At 34.5% G+C, this 22,641-nt stretch overlaps 1 protein-coding gene across 1 annotated transcript; it reads left to right on the plus strand.

The window, feature by feature from the left end:
• Positions 1-1,077: 1,077 nt before the first annotated feature.
• Positions 1,078-1,713, plus strand: LOC131597176 (uncharacterized). The gene has a single exon (XM_058869886.1). The coding sequence runs from the start codon at positions 1,078-1,080 to the stop codon at positions 1,711-1,713; it is 636 nt and encodes a 211-aa protein (XP_058725869.1).
• Positions 1,714-22,641: the final 20,928 nt, after the last annotated feature.

The following is a 22,641-nucleotide window of genomic DNA, read 5'->3' on the forward strand; positions in this document are numbered from 1 at the left end:
GAGCACAATTGTACTAGTTTTTTATATGGACATTGAAATAATATTAAATATTTGATCACCATATTTTTAAAGAGTGTAGTGGGTGGATTGATCCTTTTTACCATATTTGATCACCATACTTGAGTGAATTAGGTATTCATAGGTCCATAAACTTTTGAGTGGACCATAACTAGTCCGTTTGGCACCATCATTCTGTCACAGTACAAATACATCAAAGACCTACAACAAGCCAACCTGGCCAATACTAATCCCATAAATTATCATTCAATCAATATACAATCATACTGCTAAACCAATTCCAAATGATTATTTATATTAAATATTTGAACCTCACAATTCTCCAAGTACATGAACACGGTATATAAAATACATTTAACAAGTATTTTCCCAGCTTATATTGCGGGGAAGAGTGACATGCGTTTGTCTTGGTTTGACATAGTCTATCACCTTGACAAATAAGCACGGCAAGTCAAAAACGTATATGAAAAGCTTCACAAAAATAGAAACCTTTGATCGTGAAATCAATATTATGAATTCTAAGACTCATTCAACTCTTAGCAATTGAAAGGAAACTTCACAAGTGTTTCATCCCCAAGATTTATTTTCAGTCAAACGTACTTTATCATCTCATTAATCCTACCTATAAATATAATTAACATTTCATCATAGTATCATATTCATACACTACATCACAAATAATGAGTTGCTACACCAAAATGTTAGTACTTGTGACAATAATTATACTATTGAGTTCACAACAAATAACGGCAATAAGACCGTTAGAGAAACAAGTGTTATTGATGTATAATAATGTAGAAATACAGTCACTACAACGAGGTCCTGTGCAAGGCTCCCAGAAAAATCCATGCTCCACCGTTCCTGGTCGCAGCCACGGAAATTGCACGTAGTGTCGCCGACGATGTTGCTCATCCACCACCACCATCATCACCACCGTGCTTTCCAGTTTAGGTGTAAAGTTTGGAACATATTCATTAATAAGAATATGGGAGAGAAGCATCACTCGAACTGACAGAATTGGGTGTTCTTTTGCACGGCATCGTTCCTCATGAGCTTAACATGGACGACGCGATCATTTGGCCTTACGACAAATCAAAAAGGTACACTGTTAAATCCTTTTACAAAATTCTGAATCTGTATTCTAGGGGCTCTGAGCTGGCCGAACATAGGAAGATTGGGTTGGGATTCGTTTGGGGGGCAACCGTTCCCTCTAAAGTGAAATTCTTTGGCTGGAGGCTACTGATGGATAGGCTGCCAACAAGAAAACAACTCCGTAAGCGAGGTATTATCTTACAGCAGCAGGACGCCGTATGTGTTTTCTGTCATTTGGAAGAGGAGGACATTAATCACTTAATGCTGAGTTGCGCCACCTTGAAACCGTTGTGGAGGAAGATATGTTCATGGCTAGAATTAGACATGCCCACAAATCTCGATTGCTGCAGTCATATGCTCTCTTGCATTGAGAAAATGTCAGGAAAAATGGCCAGGAATAGGGCGGGTGCTGTCTGGTTAACAATTTGTTGGGGAATTTGGAAGTACCGTAATGATATTGTTTTCAACAATGCGGTAGTCGACATTGATGAACTGTTCGTGTTGATTATCTTTTCGTCTTGGTGGTGGTTAGCAATTGACTCTAGGGATAGAATATTGAGTAGTTTTTATGATTGGTTTCACAATCCTTTTTTGTGCTTGTGAATTTGTATCTTTTTTGACAGTATGTGCTGTGTCTTGTAAAGGGTTGGAATACCCCTAGTATTCCATTCTTCTTATATACAAGAGTTGCTTATTAAAAAAAAAAAAAACATAATAGTTGACGTGAGTACTCAGTCTTAAGTCAAAATGAACCATTTCCAATGGAGATGTAAAGGAGATAGAATGTTATAATAATACTTAGAATGTTATACAAGCCGATTGCTTAAAAGTAGAAAGCAAATTTGAATCCTACTTTCTCCATTCCAAGTACTAAGACCACACTTTAAATTAATCACTTTCTTTGATAGAATTATTGACTAATTTGTTCGTGTAGTTTCTTTCGTGAAACCATGTGGACCATATGACTGCATGTTACACAACAAAAAACCAACTTCAGCACAAGTTGGAAAGGATTTCTCTCCATTATTGGTTTTTAGAAACAGTCTGAAATGAATGCTCTTATTACATTGCAGTAGCATGTGCTCTGCAGTTTCTTACTCCACGTTACAATTAGTACCAGTGTGCACCCTTTTGTTAATCAATCTTACAAAAGTCAGGAAATACATTGCCTACTAGTAGTTGAGTCCCACATCGAAATAAGTGAAAGGATACAAAAGAGCTTCCAAGAGCTTTAAGACAGAAATAGTAAAACAAGCTAGAAAATCTTAGGAGTCCTAAGGAGTCTAAATGTGAGGAGGAACCAATTCCATATGGATTCTTCTTCTTCTCTTGATCCTTTGACTGAGCCTTCTGAAGCTTTTCAATGATCCCTTTCCAAGCACTAGAATTAGGAGAGACTGATTCCTCTTGCTTCCTCTTCTTTTTTCTTGTAGACCTAGCAATAACAGCATCATTCTCAACAAGCCAACCATCATGGAGAAAGAGCAAATCATCCTTTTTTATCTGCTCATCAAAGAGATCGTCCATTATTCTCTTCTCACACTCTAAAGCTTCAAACTTCCTCTTTCAATACTCTCTTGATTTCTTCATCTTCTTCAGAGCTTCTTGGAGGTCTTCCACATTTGGAGGGAAAATAATAGACGAGGATGGTTTAGCAACATGAGAATCGTGATGGACACATTCATTTATTTAGGCCCTCACTTGATGTTTTAAACTCAACATTGATATTTCATATTGAGTTTCTTATTACAGCTTGAGATGTAGGGTATTTACTCAGAAGCTTAAGTAATCCTCAGGACTATCATCCTTTTGAATTCCCATTGAGGATTAAATAATGAAGTTAACGGGACATTTAAAGTGATGACTGATATACGTTACCACTATCGATAAACTTCATAGTTTGGTTTTACATTTTCGAAAGAGTTTTGATGATAACAAACACATAATTTTCAATAAGAACAAATATGCACTCTAATCCTACAGTTTAAACTGCAGAAGTTCTGAAGTAGGTAAAAGTGATTTTTCAGAAGCAAAAGGCAGCATTGAGAGAAGCTTATAAGAAGAAGATGTTCTAGACAGTGATTTCTCAGAAGAAGGCTGCATTGAGAGAGGTTTACAAGAATAAGAAGATCTAGACGTTGAGAGAAGTATACAAGAACAAGAAGTTCTAAGAGATTGAAGGAAGTTTACAAGAACAAGATGTTCTAAAGTCAAATAAAGAAAAGTTGTAAACTCTCATAACTCAAACGCTTCAACCACCAACAAGCTGCAACAATTACTCTGATTATCAGAAGATCTAATGTTCAATCGTCAAATACATAATCATTCCGTAACGGCTGGAAATTAATTAAAGCAGACATAATCTTCATTTTTGGAAATAGAATTAATTAGTATTTCATCAAATTTCCAAAACAAGAATGTTTTTCTCTTAACGAATCTAAAAGTTCACGCTATATAAAGGAGACATCGTGAAGAAGAAAAGGGTAAACTAACACACACACATTCAAGAGCTCGAAATTGTTTGTTATAATTTTATTGTATTAAGATTTATATTGTGCTAAAAAATTATGTAAATATCACAGTTGTGATACAGCTTATTAGAAGCAAATTATCAAACACAAAAAGTAATAATTGTATAAGTGTTTCCTTGAGCAAACCGGGTTGTGGTTTGATCTTGAGAAGACGTTGACGGTTGTCTTCGTGATTATGTAATCATTATTTTGATTAGTGGATTAAGACCTTGTAAGAGAGAGACTACACCACCTTAGCAGGGTGAATTGGAGTAGTTTGAGTTCAAATGAACCAGGATAACCTAACGTGTCATATTTTTAATTTGTTTTAAAAACCCAATCCAACCCCCTTATTGTGTTTTTCGTTTCTTCAATTGGCATTAGGGCGCCTGGTTATGGGTGCATACACTTAACAGTGTCAGAAAAAGACCCTAAGAAGAAAAAACTACGACGAAACCAGTCAAAAACAACAACAATGATAACTATGACAATAGAGACAAAATCAGTGCCAGACCACCAATGTTCGATGGAGAGAACTTCGATTACTAGAAAGACAAAATCAAGAGTTTCTTTCTAGCTCATGATGCTGATCTCTGGGATATGGTAACTGATGGTTACAAACATCCGGTAAATGAAAGTGGTCAGAAGATCGAACGAAAAATCTGAAGGAGTGAAAAACACTTAGAAAGGGGGGATTGAATAAGTGTAACTCAAAAACTTGGAAGATAAACACAATCAACACAATAATTTTTATCCTGGTTCATTGTTAACCAAACTACTCCAGTCCACCCCTGACAAGGTGATTTACCTCAACCGAGGATTTAATCCACAAATCCAACTGATTACAATGGTTATCCACTTAGAAACACTCTAAGTCTTCTAGAGTATCCTGATCACAACTTGATCACTCTAGGAATTCCTTTACAATCAATGTAAAATAAAGTTTACAAGAGTTTAGATTTGCTTCTAATAAAGCTGTAATCACAACTATGATATTTCTCTTAAGTTCTAATACTTAACACTCACTAAGATATTACAAAGTTTGTGAGATTGAAGATGAAGTTCTTTAGCTTTTGAATTTGACAGTGTTTCTGTATGTTTTTGCGCACGTATATTGTTGTTTTGCTTCTGATCAGAACTTTTATATATAGGTGCTTGAGAGGAAATGACCGTTGGGATGCATTTAATGCTTTGCATGAATAGTACAATGCTGCGTTTAATGTTTCACACTTTTGTCAACTACCTCGAGCCATGTTTTTGCTGCTTTTACTGACTTTGCCTTTTGTAGCTTCTAACAGTCCTTTTGTCAGTCAGAGATTTGACGTTACAGCCTTTCATCATGTACTTTCTTCAGAACTCAGATTTGTAGGTAACAACGTTTGAATATCAAAGTCATCAGCTTTGGTGCAGAGCATCTTCTGTCTTTTGACTTTGAAGTGCTTTGAGCGTGATACCATCAAAGCTTCAGAGCTTGTACTTCTGACTAACATTCTTCTGATGCTTTCTAGTTCATGTTCTGATTCTGTAGGACCATCTTCTGATGTCTTGCCAGAGCATGTTCTAATGAAGCCATCCAGAACTTTCTGAGTCAGTGCTTCTGAATGCTAATTTGTGCATACTCTTTATATATTCCTTGAAATGGAAAACTTAAAGGATTAGAGTACCACATTGTCTTATACAAAATTCATACTTAATGTTATCATCAAAACTAAGAATATTGATCAGAACATTTCTTGTTCTAACAATCTCCCCCTTTTTGATGATGACAAAAACATATATAATTGATATGAATTTGTATCCAGAATATCTGATGAACAAAGAAAATTACACAGATATAGCATAAGCATCTAATCAGAGTGTGTGAATATGTCTCCCCCTGAGATTAACAATCTCCCCTTGAAATTAATACTAGAAGAATTTATAAATAAAAGACTTCCCTGAGTATTTTTCCATTTCAGTTTAGACTTTCACGATGAAATTAGAACTTCAGAACATTTAGAGCTTCTCTTCACAGCTTCCATTGGACAGCTTTAGAGCTTTTAATTTCTCTTTGAGATCACTTTGAATCAGAGCTCTATATCTTCAATCATCTCTTTGAGACTTCTAGTATCAGAGCTTTTAGGTTAAATTATTGCAATGCTTGCTTCTGATCTTGAAGCTTCAGATCACTAAGCTTGCTTTAATTCTTTAAGAGCTTGCTTTTCCTTAGAATTTTTTTCTCATGTATTTGCTTCTCATATTGAGCTTTGTTCAGAATATCACATTCCTGCAAAAACTATCAGAGACAAAAATCTTGCAAATAATGTTAGGAATGTTGAGACTTAAGCCCAACAACTGATATAATAAATCAATTCAATTATCACATTTCTCCCCCTTTTTGTCATAACATCAAAAAGCATAAAAGATTCAGATGAAAGACACACAGAGTGAAGAAAAAAAGTTATTTCATTGATATTAATTAGAAGAAGAGAATACAAAAGCATATGCAAGCAAACAGATGCAAAAACAAGGAAAACCAACTAAGACACAAGACAGACTACGAATGGTTAAGCTCAGAGGCTAAAGCTTCCAGAAGGTTCTTAATCTCAAAAGTGTCTTCAACTTGCTTCTTGGAGGTTTCTTCTTGGTTCTTCATCCAAGTTCTGAATTTTGCGTTGGTGTCATCTTGCTTGTCCAGACGACTAGCCAAGCTTGCTTGATTCTGTTGGAGTTCCTTCATAGTGTTCAGTAGAACAGAAGTAGAGGGACCAGCAGAAGAAGCATCAAATCTATTTTCCAGAACAGGATGAACTGCATTAGCTTCAACCATTTGAGCATCTACTTGATTTTCCTGAACAGGAATCTCTTCAGCAGGTTGCTCTAGGCCTTGAAGTATCTCAGCCAGATTCTCTGGAGGGTACTCAACTTCTGGATATACCATATCTGGACCCTTTTTTAGAGGATTCTCCCTGAACCAGTTGAACAACAACTGGATATCTCCAGTCAGAACCTTGTATGGATGTGTCTTCCACACAACAATAGCCAGAGGATTTTCTTCTTCTAACTCATCAACAAACTGCTTCTCTTCCAGAGGCTTCCAGTTTGTAATGGGATGATAGTACTTACCATCATCATACTCCAAAAAGAATCCATAAGGACCAGGAGCATCAGCCAAACAATCTTTCTGAAGATCTAGAAAGTCAACTTGAATTTTCCTTCCAAAAGCTCTCCAAAGCTTGCCAGCAGCAACATGATCCAACTTGGAATCATGAGCAACCTTCAGAACATCTAAACCTGTCTTGGCCTTGTGTTTTAATAAATCAAAAAGTGCATCAACAGAAGGTTTTGGAGGTGTTGTTCTGGGTGGTGAGATTGGAGTTTGTGTATTGAGAGAAGAGATTGGTTTATCTGGGTGAAAGAAGGCATAGGATTGAGATTCTCTATCAAGAACAAACAAAGTGCTTGAAGGGGATTGTTGACGAGAGGATTTAGCTTCATTGTCAAAGTCCAAGACTAAGACAACGGGGTCAGAAGATGGTTTGGGTGGAAATTTATATGATTTCATTTTCCGTTTGAAAGAATCAGAAAATGAAAATTCCGGTGAGGGGAGTTGGGATAACACAGTAGTGTCAACATGTTCATAGTTGGAATGTGGAGGATGTTGAGAAGTGTATATAATGGCGTGAGGAGGAATGACGATGTTTATAGGTGTGGGTTCAAGAATAGGTTCGGAAATAGGAGGTCTAGAATCAAGAATAGGCGATTTGCCTTTAGACTTGGGTGAAGAAGGAGAGGTAGAAACTTTGGTGGTTGGAGGTGGTTTAGCTGGCGCTTTTTCTGGTGGAATTTCTGGGGTAGCTTCTGTTGATACAATATTTGAATTTAAAACAGGAGCAGAACCAGGTTCAGAAATTACAATACCTGAAGGTCGTTTCTTCTTCTGAGGCCTAGTAGGTCCTTCTCCAACAATTTTTCTCTTCATCTCCTTCTACTTCTCCTTCTGTTCTACCTTCTTCTTTCCCTTCAAGTATTCCTTCTTCTTTTCCTTTTCCACTTCTTTCTTCTCTACTTTCTTCTCTTATTTCTTCTGTTCTTCCTTCGTTTCTTCTTTCTTCTCCTTCTTATCTTTACTTATTTCTGGAAGATCTAACTTTCTTTTCGTTCTTCTTTCTTTCTCTTGCACTAACACTGGAACTTGATTAGCAGTAGTGGCAAGATTTTGCTTGCTTATCCATATAGGACCATAGTTAGGGCCTTTTGCCATGTGCATAGCAAAGTATTGGACAACAACTTCTGGATGTTCATTTCTGAAGAACAACTCAAAGTCAGCCAGAGTAGGAGCTTTTCTGGACCGAACTTCAGTGTTCACTTGGGGAGTAGCACCAATGGTCTCAATTACGCCCATCTTCTTCAGAGTATGAGCGTTCATGATGCTTCCAATTATTGTATAAGGATCCTTGATAATGCCAGCTTTCTCTAGATCCTCAACAATTTTTGTTTGAACCAGAAGATCAGTAATGATTCTTCCAAAAGGAATAATGTTTCTCTTGTACTTGGTATTCTTCTTTCTGAAATCATCTCTAGATTCCTTCACATGCTTCCACATGTGGTTGAAGATGATGAACAGAAGATCCACCTTTTCCTGTTTACCAATACAATACAGAATGTATTGTTTGTCCTTGTTAACATAGTTTGAAGAAACTGTTGCCTTTTTGTGGTAGATGCAACCCAGAAGAACCTTAGCCAAGATTCTATAAAGAGGCTTAAGTTCCTTGATTTCTTTAGATTCTACTCCGTTCTTGATGATTTCTCCATGCACAACCTCCCACTCTGTTCTACCTGGAACAACTCCAGAAACACCTTCAACGGTTTCCAACCCAAATAACTTCCTTAGAAGGTTTTGTGTAATGGAGAAAGGTTCACCATGAACAATAGATAGAATAGCCTTTGGCATGACTGTTGCATGAACCCAGAATTCTTTCACCAAATCTAGATAGACTAGTCCACACAAACCATAGAAGAACGCTTGCCATCCTTGAAAGGTCATGGCCTCCTTCAGATGAATATCATGTGCTTCCAGGTTATCAAAATCAACCATCATTTCGCAGATAACCTCTAATTTGTTCAAAGGAATCGAACAAGTCTTCTGTGCAACAAGTAGTTGTTGTTGTTGATCTTGATTTTGTCGTTGAGAAGATGAACCAACTTGTTTCTTAGAGGAAGAAGCCATTGAAGCACTACTGAAAGACATAATTAAATATGGAAGATGAGATGTCAAATATTCATTAGGCTCTTTTTGTTACATTTTAATATAGTAGTTTAAATCAATTTAATGGCTTTAAATAAATTAATTAAACTTATAATCATTAAGTCATATATTTTTAAAAATAGCATTTCAAATCTATCAAATCATGTTCTATCAATTATTACAAGTTTTTGTGTAAAATATCAATGCATTTTGACAAACAAAAAATAAAATGATCATTTGTCATTTGATTTTAAAATGATCACTTATATATATATATATATATATATATATATATATATATATATATATATATATATATATATATATATATATATATATATATATGGGAACGTATCTGGTGAGAACTGATATCTATTATGAGAAACGAGAACTATCCATATCAAGCGTCAGATTTAACTAACGTTCAAGATTTAAAATTTCCATATGAAGATCATCATACTGAATTATTTACTACTATGATTATCATTTAAAAACTCCATAAAAATATTCTTACCAAAAATAATTTAATTTTATAATTAAATTTTTATAAAATTATTGTTAAAATATTTTGTATAAACATACTTAATATTTAGTTAGAGTATGATTATTAATTAATTTAAGTGTATTCAATAATTAAAAAAAAATTAAAGTTATCTAAATTATAAACAAATTTCATGAATAAAAGAAAAACTCCAAAACAAAATTAGAAAAAATAATATTATTTTTAAAATAATCAAAAGCTTAAATTATTTACTCCTCTTTCTAATATTAAAATTATTTTAAAATAAAATTTTATTATTTATATTTCTTTAAAAAAATTAACTATTATAACGCTGTATCTCGTATTTTATAAAATTATATTTTCTCATAATTTATTTTACTAAATAAATTGTTCTAAACTTACTTTTAAAACTAAATAAGACTTTTAATATTTTAATAACAATTTAATGATCACAATAAAGAATAAAGATTACTAATTACAAATTTATAATAACTACGGTTCGATCCCCGCAATTCCGATCGGGAGGGGGATGAAACCACTTGATGCCAGAACTCTCCCCCGAACCAAGCTTTGGCTAATATGCATAAGGATTTTACTTATGCACCATGCATAAGCCTACATAAGCCATTGGATCATGTTTTTAATCCATTATTGAGTATTGAGTATTGAATATTGAGTGGTGAATATTGAGTATTGAGTAATAACAATTGATATCTAGAATTTGATCCAATGATCCAAGAGTCCATAATAATTTATGCATGATGCATAGATTTTTATCTATGCACGGTAACTGCACCCCCCGAACCGGACTAAACCGGTGGTATAAAGCCAAAAAAATTACAATAACTACATAGATTATTCTCTAAATAATTTATTTATAAACAAAATAAATAATTATTAAAATTAACAAAGGCTAATATATCTCACGCTAAGATGCTACAATAATTACTTCACAATATATACTTTAAAGTTAAGCCTAGACCAATTTATTTACCAAAATAAATTATGGACAATATAATTCTATAAAATTCAAGATACAACAGAAAATTGTGAAAAAATTTAAATAACAAGGTTTAAAAAAAAATTACCAAAAAAATAAGTTTTTCAAAAAATTTACCAAAGTGTCTAGGTTTTGAAGACCCCCTGGAGTATGCGCCAAATGAATTGGCGCATTAGTACAAAAATTAGGAGTATGCGCCATATGGTTTGGCGCAAATGTAGATTTTTTTATTTTTTTTACTTTTCACAAACACATATACGCCAAATGAATTGGCTAATTCAAGAAAATTTATACTAATGCGCCAAATGGTTTGGCGCATACTCTAGGGGGTCCTGCAAAACCTAGACACTTTGGTAAATTTTCTGAAAACCTTGTTTTTTATGTACTTTTTTTTATAAACATTGTTATTTAAATTTTTTCATCTAAAATAGTTTATTTAAAATTAAATTCATTTTTTAAGATTTAATATTTTTATTAAAATTTAAATAACATAATTTTTTAAATATAATTTTTCACTAGAAATTTAAGTAAACAGTTTATGCTTTTCATTATTATATAATTTTTCTAAATTTTTAATTTAGTTTAAAGGTTAGATAATTTTAAATTTAAATGAAATTTTTGGTTAAATTTGTCTTATAATTTGTCCTCATAATAGTCTAACTAAATAATAATTATAATTATAAAATTCATGGTACAATGGTAAAATACTTTTTCTTAAAATTAATCGAAGAGTTAAGATTTTTATGGAAATTTAAATAACATAATTTTTTAAATATAATTTTTCTTTTGAAATGTTAGTATACAGTTTATGCTTTTGATTATTATATAGTGAATATTACTTTTCTGATTTTTTTTAATTTTAAAAATATTTAAAGTTTAGATAATTTTAATTTGAAATAAATATTTTAGAATTTGACTTTATATTTTTTCCTCGTAATATTCTAACAAAATATTAATTATAATTATAATAAATACTTTTATAACAATTCAATTATAAAATAAAAGTATTTTTGGTAAGAATATTTTTTATGGAGTTTTTAAATGATAATCATAGTAGTAAATAATTCAGTATGATGATCTTTATATGGAATTTTTAAATCTTGACCGTTAATTAAATCTGACGTTTGATATTGATAGTTCTCATTTCTCATAATAGATATCTGTTCTCACCGGATACGCTCCCATATATATATATATATATATATATATATATATATATATATATATATATATATATATATATATATATATATATATATATATATATATATATATATATATTTATTTGTTATGAAATTCACCAAATCAATATAGAGATAAATGATACATGGAGGAGAGAAAGAGAAGAGAGAAAACAATATTGTATTATCTTCTTCAAAAAGTATCATTTACATCACAATGTGGGTCTTATTTATAGGATCCAAGTGAGATGGAAAGTCACATATATTGATGGGGAATAGGAAGATGAAAAAGAAGAATAAGGATGGACATCCACTTTAATCTTTATTCATAACACTCCCCCTTGGATGTCCATGGAGGATATGCCTCGTTAAAACCTTACTAGAAAAAACCCAATGGAAAAAATTCTAGTGAAGGAAAAAAAATACAATATCCTTTGAATGTGAATTGCCTCATTAAAAACTTACCAGGAAAACCCAATGGGACAAAACCGTGGTGAAGGAAAAAAGTGAAAAACGTATATATATTTCTCCCCCTGATGCAGACATTTACATGTGAGACGATATTATTTGTAGTAGTTGCTTAAATTTTTTTCTTGGAAGTGACTTCATGTAGAGGTAATAGTTATGTGGGATTTTATGAAGTTGTTGAAATGATTTGTTTCATAGATCTCCATGAAATGGTTGTACCATCACATGTAAACAAATAACCTCTTTCTGATATACCATTGTGAGAATCTGACAAATAACCTGCATCTCTAAGATAGCAAAGTATATGTTTAACTCGTTCTAATATCTTCGTGTAGGTGAATAATTGTATCTCGCTAATAGAATAACCTCAAATGAATATAACAAGATGTGTATAATTAGAAAGGTGCATTAGTACTCCAATTGCATTGAGATATGTTACTTCAGGACCAAGCAATTTTCATCCTTTTCTCGAGGCCTAAAAAGATCTTTCTCAACATCTAATGGTCTAACAACCATATTGGAGTAGGCAACATGTGACAATTTTCCATATAGAAGCATTTCAACACTTTTCTATATAGCCTTCTTGATGTACAAATATTCCTTTGTCCAAATGCTCAATTGGCAGACCTAGACATATTTTGTCTTTTCTAGGTCCTTCATCTCAAACTCTTTATTTAAGCAATTTATAGCTTTTGGAAGCTCTTCAGGAGTTCCAATAATATTTATGTCATCCACATAGATAAGTATTAGTGCAAATTCTTTTCCACATCATTTTATGAAAATACAAGTACAAATTGAGTTATTTGTATATTCATCATTTAGTAAATATTCACTGAGGCGATTATACCACCTGCATCCAGAATCTTTCCGCCCATAGAGAGACTTGTTCAATTTGATGTAGTAGTTTCCTCGAGATCCACAATTACGCGTGTCTGGTATATTGAGCCCTTAAGGGAGTTTCATGTAAATGTCACTATTAAGTGAACCATATAAATAAGATGTCATTACATCCATCATATTCAAATTAAGCCCTTCATATGTTACGAGGATAATTAATCACCAAAAATCGATTGAATCAACTACAGATGAATATGTGTTATCAAAATTAATCTTAGGTCTTTGTGAAAATCATTGAGCTTTAAATCAAACTTTATATATTTTTCTTAATTTTCTTTTTCACAAAAACTCGTTTATATCCAATAAGCTTCACACCTTGAGGTGTTCGGACTACAGGTCCAAAAGTGAGTCACTTGTAAAGTGAGTTTAATTCCTTAATTAAATATATTTATTTTGGCCAATTCTCACTTAGTCTACAATCTTTAATAGACTTTGAATCGTGATCCTCATTATCATTGATCACTTTTATCTCTATATTGTATACAAAGACATTGTCAATATTGACTTTATTTGGTTATCTCAATTTCAATTCCATTCCATTTCATCCATGACATAATTTATCGAGATCTCTTTATTTCATATTTCAAGTACTTGATCTGTTCTTCTAGAACTGAAAATAAAATTAGGTCAAAGTGCTCTTAGCATTTTCATATCCTCACTTGGGTCATCTTTAGTTTCTTTTCTTAGTAGAGGACTTTTAACATTGGAACCGACTTTCATACCACGCTCCAGGCGCCGCAATAACCCTTTTGCAATATTATATTATCCAATAGGAGAATCCACTTTGAGTGGAGTATTATCAGCAGATAATTTATTTCATAAACTTTGTAAATGAATAATATTTTGATCTTTTGGTTCATATTGATTTTTACGAGGATCAAGACAACAATTTATTTTAAATTGTTCATTTGAACTTCTAGTTCATGATTTCATATGTTCATTTGAACTTCTTGTTCATGATTTTAGCTGCTTATTCCCTCCCCCTAATATTGGAAAAATTAATTTATCAAGTGATAATCATCCTACTGGGCTGCAATCAAGTATTTAATTATTTTTTCAAATTATATCCTCAAAATTGAGATTCATATTAATTACATTTTCCCAATATTCTTTCATGTCTCATATTAATGTATTATATTGTTTGAATATACACAACACATCCAAATGTTCACTTAGATGAGAAGTATAAGAATAAATTAGGGAGGACTAAGATATAGTATCTTGTTGGCTTAATGCGAATAAATATCTTAATATAATACTTTGGGTGTTTCAAATATATAATTTAGAATTGATGTTCTCATAAGTATCAACCATATAATTAACTTTAGACGTTTAAAGAAGGGATCTTCGGGTCCATTTTCTTTTTGTGAACATATATTATATGATATTTAATATCAATTTTAATAATATATGTGATACTTATACAAGAATTTCTAAATAAATCCAGAAAACAAGATCTTAGTCTAATTAGTTGAGAAAATAATTTCACAAACTTCTGGTTGTGAGTAGAGACATATGCATGATATTTTAGTCGATGCAACAATTAATGTCATAAAATCGCAATTTCTCAAATTTTTATTTTTCTTTAGAAACACACAAAATTTGACTGGATTGAAGAAACTTATGGTTCTTGAATACAAATTATTCGCATCATATTATATCCGAGATGACCCAACCGGTTTTACCAACGACACATTTAAGTGTAATTTGTAAACTACTGGTTTACAATGACATGTTCTTAAATTATACTAATGTAAGTATAGTACAAGCCTACGGGAAAAGCCTGTAGCTTTTCTATTATACATTTTATGTCCAAATTCATTTGTGTAATACAAAGATATTCAATACCTCCAATATAATTCATGTGAATTATCTATGACGAAAAAAATTGGCAAGACATTAAGAGAACACACAAAAATAAAATATAAAGGATTAAAGTTCATTCGAATCTCGACTCTATCAAAATATGAGCTTACTTTCGTGTGCCTTTAAGATGGACTAACAAATTTCATCCATACACTATTGTCATACCCCAAATTTGTCCTACCCTTTAATTTCTAACTGGCTTTAGCTTCGTATTTCATCTGCATACCTCCATTAGGACATTAAATTAACTCATGCATCCTTAACGAATAACTTTGGCTTGGGATCAAAGACCTTGAAAAGTGTGGCATGATTCATCTGGTTCTTCTTTGAATTTTGACTTATGGAAGGAAGTTTCTATCATCATCATCAGAGGCTTAATGGAGTCGGTTGGTTCAAGTTGGTTTTACTATCATTTGAGATATTGGGCCACTTCATTACAAGGTCATAAATCATTAATTGGCTTTGGTTCTTATGCAAGAGAAAGAAGTGGATTCGTTGGGATTCATTTTGTCAATTCAAGTTGATTCATCTTTAAGTCAATTGATTGGGCTATCTGCAAGGATTGGATAAGAGATACGGCATTGTTTCAAGTCTAGGGATTTATGGTCACGTTTTGACTAAGTCCATCTTAGGATAAATTTTGGGCATGTTTGTTAATGCTAAGGATTCAAACTTTATTCAAGACACCAGAGGCCCTTACACTCAAGGAGTTCTCATTACAAGTTCCAAACCTTTTGTTACTGCAATATCGTGTTACAGTATCCACCTTCATGATCCAACCAACATTGCAATCAAAAGATAAAAAATAATAATAAAAGGGCTCAAAGCAGTTGGCAATACTGATTCATCAGATTCCAAACGGTTCCATAAGCCAAAGCATAAACATTACATGTCCATACAAAATTCACATACAGTATCTCCCTACACCATTCAGCTACCATCCCATTACAAAACAAAGAAAACCATATTTCAAAGTCCAAACAGAAGTCCATCTATGAATCACAATTCAATACACAGTCATAGAGCACTCCCACCAATCCACTTCAGTTCACAATAAACTCCAAGTAAATACAGTTACACTAACAGGAATTGCTAAACTCATTTTCTAGCTATCAACACCCTGACTGTATAGTTGATTCTAATTGATTCACCGATCCATCCGCGGCATCTCATCGCGCCAAGAGCAGTCAGCATTCAGGAGCAAACTTACATCAAAACAAAATATGCACTAAACAGTCCACGCAATAACACATCCGAAGCCGCCCTGCATTGGTTCAGAAGATGGGAAAGCAAAAAACAGTTAGAATCGGTCCCTGCATGCATCAAGAAAAGCCATAAAATTTCACACACAATGCAGTCATGTATCAATTCATCAGTCACATACACCGACACATTCAAACCATATCACACAACTATCTTCATTCAAAACAGTTCCGCAAACTAAACCAAAACAGTCCCATTTCGTATCATTTTCAAATCAATTCATCCTAACTTCAACAGAACCTAACTCAATTCTAACCATACAATTCAAAAACCAAACCAAAAAGAGTCATAGATATCACAAACAGCCATTCACGTGTAGATACAAATTTCATGAGTATCGAAACAAAATTCAAATAAACAGCCCTGCACCAAATACAGAAAAACGGATCCATAACTATACATTTCCAAACCAATTCAGAAGCACAGAAAACAAAAGAATGATTACCAACTAATGCTTTTACACTTCAGCTCATAACAACAACTAACAGCCGGCTTCGCATTTTCGTTCATTCAACAGAAATCACAAACTAGCTAGTAGCGGGTTGTCTTTGCGAACATCTCTTTGATTGAACTAACCTATTGTAACACCCTGGATTTCCGCTTACCCCGCAGGGCTTTCGGCCTACCAAGCATGTCACCAGCTTAATCAATAATCCCCCTAGGTCCGCTTATCAGCTGCCCAGGAAATATTGTTTTTGCCTCCCGCAGGAATCGAACCATGTACCTAGGGGTTAAGTACATATTCATAGCAATTCCTGCTACCACTTGACCATATGGTCAAGTGGTAGCAGGAATTGCTATGAATATGTACTTAACCCCTAGGTACATGGTTCGATTCCTGCGGGAGGCAAAAACAATATTTCCTAGGCAGCCGATAAGCGGACCTAGGGGGGAGTATTGATTAAGCCGGTAACATGCTCGGTTGCCCGACACGGTTGATGCGTGCAGCGGATATCGGGGTGTTACACCTATCACCCTACAAATTGCTACTGCTAATTACTAAACAGTCTGTTTTAATTAATCTTTAACCTTCGTCCATTCACCACTATCCAATCATAATTCTAATTACCTTTAACAAAATCATAACTAATTAACTTCCTAACTGTCAACCTATAACCGACTTCAGTTTTCATCTAACTGTCTCCTAACTGTTTTAACCATAACAAACTTTCAGATTTGTAACCAAAGCCCTTAAATAACCTTCAATCAACTGTGCCAACTCAGCATACCATGTAACTAACATCAACAACCCATAACTGAATCCAAACCTCCCTATAACAACCTCCAATCCTAGTCAGCAATCTCCTAACCTCACCTAACAGACTCTGAACCTAATTCCAAGCCTCACACTCAACCGAACCTAGCTCATCACCTCCTCTATATAATCTCCCTTCCTTCCATAGTTCAAATCACGCCATTTTCTGATTCATTTCATAACACACTCCATTCCCCATGATTCACCTCTCTCTCTCTGCAAGACTCCGCGTTTATTTCGCGTCGAGCCATTGGTTTTCTGTTCCGTCATCGCCGTTGAAGAGTCACCGGAACTGCTCCGGTCGGTAAGCCTAAAACCTCCTCTTTGTTGCTCAAAATCACTTCGCCACCTGATTGTATACGCTGTGTAGAATAGGAACCCTCATCTGGTTGCGTGATTCTCTAATTGAGGATGATTTATTTGCCATTAGATGTTCTTAGGGTTTCCTTTCGAGCTCCACGATCCCGCTTCCTGGATGAAAATCCCGGTGATTGGAGTACATAGTCGTATAGAGCTTTAGAAATGAGATAAGGTTGATGTTAAGGTTTTGAAGATTGAGAGAATAGAAACGGCGGTCCACGGCGGAGGAACTCGCCGGAAATCGCGTGCGAGAGAATCGAAAGAGATCTGAGTGAAATGAGAAGCTGATGGGTCATAACGTGACAAATCCTAATTCCCTCTTGTAGTTTTTTTAATTGTTTTTAATAAATCATTTAACATAAAAATCTGATAACAAAAAAATCTAAATGGATCATGTACAAAAATCATTTCTGGTCCGAATTCGCTATCCACCCCCTACGAGGCCCGTTACACCCTTCTTTTTCTTTTTTTTTTTTGCAAACATAATCTGTAACAAAGATGCCATTAGGCCACAACCATGGGCCCTGCGCCCAGGTTACCTGATACACCATATCTTCAGTTTTCACCCCCTAAACCCACACTTCTTGTTAGACTTTAGGTAATAATCACCATTAAAACTTGTTAGATTTTAGTCCAGTTTTAGATTTAATTTTAGTCTTAGAATTTCCTCACCTAAAAACTCATAAAAATAGTGGTATTTTTTAGTTTAATTTTGTACTAATTTTGAATTGCTTCTGTTATTCTTTTCGTACCATTTTCGTGTAATTTTTGTATGTCTTTTGGGTATGATTTTGTTGCTTATTTTTGGCCCTATTTTAGGCCTATTTTTGATACATTTTAATGCTCCTTTTAGAATTTAGTTACCATAACTTTAGGGTAGATTTGTACATAACAATAACAATTAGGTTTAGAAATTAGGCTAGTCCCCCACTTTTTCATTCTTTTCCCTTTACAACATTAAAACACTTAATAAATATCAAAATAAAAATCCCCATAAAAAATACAAAGAAAATACTTAAAACACTAATAATCAAAGTGAAAATTCTTAAAAAGGGAATGGAAGCTTGAACATCCCTTGCTTAAGGGAATGTTCGAGTGCTTGGATCTCCCTTGCTTAAGGGTACCATTCAGGCGTATGTTCCCAACTTCTAAAAACCACCAACCAAAGAGTAACTCGAGTTTCCCTTGCTTAAGGGATTTCCTCGAAACACTCAAAGTCTCTCTCATCTCTCCTTTCTTAAGGGCATTGTTATCTCCGCTCTATTGCATCCTAGGTCGATCCCTTATGCAAGAGCGCGAGCGTTAACTCCGCCCAACTAAAAAACACAAAAACAAACAAAAACTATGGAGCCGAACTACGGCGCTCTGATTCCTGAAAAGGATACGTAGGCATCAAGTCGCGGGGCTTGAACGAGCACATTTGTAAATATTTCCTTCTTTTCCCCGTATTTCCTTTTGCATTCATTCGCATTTAGACATAGACATAGTACACACCCTTTAGATAGAAACAAACATAGGTGGACACCATCGAGCACGATGGGCGCGAGGGGTGCTAATACCTTCCCCTTGCGTAACCGACTCCCGTACCTAGATTCTCTGGTCGCAAGACCCTGTTCCTTCCTTTGTTAGGTTTCCTGGTATTCCTTTCCCTTATGGGATAAATATATTGGTGGCGACTCTGTTCATTTTTCGCGAGCGTGCGACAGCTGGCGACTCTGCTGGGGAAGTTAGACCTATTGCGGGTACGTACTTAGCGAGTCGATCCTAGCCTTTGTTTGTTTCTTTTATTGGGTGTTTATTTATTTGTTTATATGTTTACATTTTGTATATATGTTTGCATATCATGTCTATTTCCTGTTTGCATATCATGTTTACTTTCCGCATGCATCTGGACTATATTATGGGTCCCCGTGGGGGCCACATATTTTTCTGCTTTGTTTTGCAGGTGTGGGGTTTTTTGTGAGGTAAAAGGCCCACTACCCAGGCCAGTGACACATAGGATTAGTGTGGATGCTCATGTTGACTCCTGTGGCTCTTGCTACGATCGAGCTTGACATGGGGTACCACAACTGGGCGAGGTTCTTTCATGGAACACTGTGTCTGGCACGCTTGTTGCCTCAAACACTTTGTACCCCATGGGAACTGTAGACCCTGGTGACCATTAGGGACCACTTGTCCGTGTCTAGACTTCATATCCGTGAGATTGGGGTGGGACAGGAAACCTTGGCTCCTACATACCTTTGGCTCTTCATATTTGAGGTCGGACCTTTATTTGGTTTGTTCTCATGGTGCTTGATACTCTGGTATTCTAAAAAGGCGTCGAACCTTTGATCCTGTGACATTTGGCCTGTATGGAGGTTTTATATCAGTCATTCAGAGGATTGTGTGGTGGTTACTAAGATTATAAGGACCTTGATCCCATGCTTTTGCATTAGATAACATCATTGTTTTACCCACTTCACTTATGAGGGATCCTAAAGTCTATTTCCAAAAACAAAAAGAGAAAACATAGAAAAAAAGAAGGCTAAATACCCTTTTTGGTCCCTTAAGTATACCTCGGGGTACATTCTGATCCCTTATCTTTAAAAAGTTCCAAAGTGGTCCTTTAATTATTCCAAAAAGTCCACGTTAGTCCTTTCCGTCCATTTTTCTCAAACGGCGTCAACTTTTGCTTAGGTGGCATCCTACATGTCCATTATTAAATTCCACGTATTATTTAAATTTTTTTATTTATATTTATCCTAAACAATTCTAGAATTAAAAGAATGTCAAAACTAAAATTTTGCCACACCCAAGAATCGAACCCTGTTTATAGGGATGCTGGGCACAACGTTTTACCACTCTGCCATTTTACATTTATTGATTAAATGTTCATTGACTAAGCAAAACAATATTGGTTCCTGCAACTTGACAAATACAATCTTCTTCAATTTTCCATTCTCTCTCTGGAGGTGCGATGAAGACTCTTTTTTTGGGGCTAATAACCAACCCTCATAAGAGGTGATTTTTGTGAACACCCATTGAATTTGTTTCTTCTTTCCAACCATAGGCTCAAATATACAAGACTACCTATAATCATAATTAGAGGTGATTGTTGTTTCTTCTTTCTTCAGATTCACACTCAGAACCTTAGCCCCAAAAGTGTCTACGTCAAACTTAGCCGGATATGAACGATTAAGTTTATAAAATTTTAAACCCAGAAACAAAGAAACCTAAAAATTGGTAAAAATCTGGAAATTTTGATGAAGATGAAACAACAATCCATTTGGAAAATCTGGAAATTTAGTGTTTTGAATTAAACGCAAATCACACCCTCAGCCCCAAATCAGTTTGGGAAAATCTGGGTTTATAGAACCAAGCGAAAGATTTACGGAAAATCAAATGAATTAATTCGTATAATGATTGAAATTTAAAGATCTAGAATTTAGATACTGGGAAGATGATGAACAAGCTTGCGTTTCTGGGTTTGATATTGCGTTTCTGCGTTTCTAGGTACTGGGAAGATCTATAATATGTAGGTATTGGGAAGATAATGAATATTTTCTTTTTATTAATAATCAATATTTCAATATATATTTTAAATACAACTTCACAATATACAAACAAGTGTGTTGTGGTGCAGTGGTGTGTGATGTTGTCCAACAACCATAAAGATCAGGGTTCGAATCCTGGCTTAATATAAACTTTTTTAGAAATTGTATGATGAACACGTCCTCATCAGATGCCAATATGCCAACTAAGCGACACGTATATGCCAACTAGACCATAATTTTGACTTTGACTAACGGATGTCACGGAAAGGACTAACGTGGACTTTTTTGAACAATTAAAGGACCACTTTGGAACTTTTTAAAGATAAGGGACCAGAATGTACCCCGAGGTATACTTAAGGGACCAAAAAGGGTATTTAGCCAAAAAAGAAAATAGAAAAGATACTACATACAAAACATACCTTGATTAAAAAAAAATAACAGAACAAAACAAAAGGCGTGAAAAAGCTTTAGGATCTCTCATAAATGAAACACGCATTCATACTATCATGCATCTCATGGTTCTATCAGAAGCTTGTGGGGGCCTTTTCTACTCAAATTCTGACTTCAGCAACAGATCTGACTTCTCACCGCCACGACTCCAAGATCAATCATGGAACAACTCCGTGAGGTTTGACTGAGATGAGACCAGAAATGGGGATTAACATGAATCAATGTATGAAGGCTCTTCAAGCTTTTCTCTTAGACACGAAGAGTTGAGACAAGTTCCTTAGAAGCCAAATGCAAATGTTAATCTCACCTCAAGAGAAGGTCTTATGGATTCAAATGTCTGAAGCATAGTTGAGATTCCTATCACTCTTAAGAGGGAGATACATCATGAAAACAATTGGGAAATTGAAGTCTTCAAGTTTCCGATTAGTGGAATTGAAAAAAGGCTCCACCTATTGAAAAGAAGATTGAAAGCCATAAAAAGTCGTGACTCCACTGATTCATATGTTGTTGGATTGTCCCTATTGCCTAATATCAAGAACTGCAAGGGTCATTTACTCACTCCAGATGGTTTGGATATTGAATCTAAGTTGGTAATCATCTCTTGTTCATGTGTGGAAGTTGCTTGGGGCCCCCGATCGAGGGATAAGCAAGACGTATTCTTATCTTGAGCTTTGCACCACTTGCATTGCTCGAATCCCTTAAAGCATTACAAATTCCTGGGTGACTTTGTCAAAATCTTTTTCCATGTGGTAATCAAAAGTGTTCTACACAACGCTTCTCTTTCTCAAGGTTTTGCTTCATACCCCAGTTGCCTCTTCTCGGAATTTCCCTCTCATTGGCCTTCGTTTGTTAACAGAGACAAGAAGAATATGAGAAATAAATTGACGTGATTCTATTGCCTTGTTCTCATTCGCTTCCCTGTTTGTTGGAACTTCAATTGGTTAAGATTCGAGTATTGGGTCTTCTTCACCACAAGTAAATCTCCTCAATTTAATGAGCATACAAGATTCCTTCCATTT

This window comes from Vicia villosa, linkage group LG4 (assembly GCF_029867415.1).
Source record: "Vicia villosa cultivar HV-30 ecotype Madison, WI linkage group LG4, Vvil1.0, whole genome shotgun sequence".
NCBI lineage: Eukaryota > Viridiplantae > Streptophyta > Magnoliopsida > Fabales > Fabaceae > Vicia > Vicia villosa.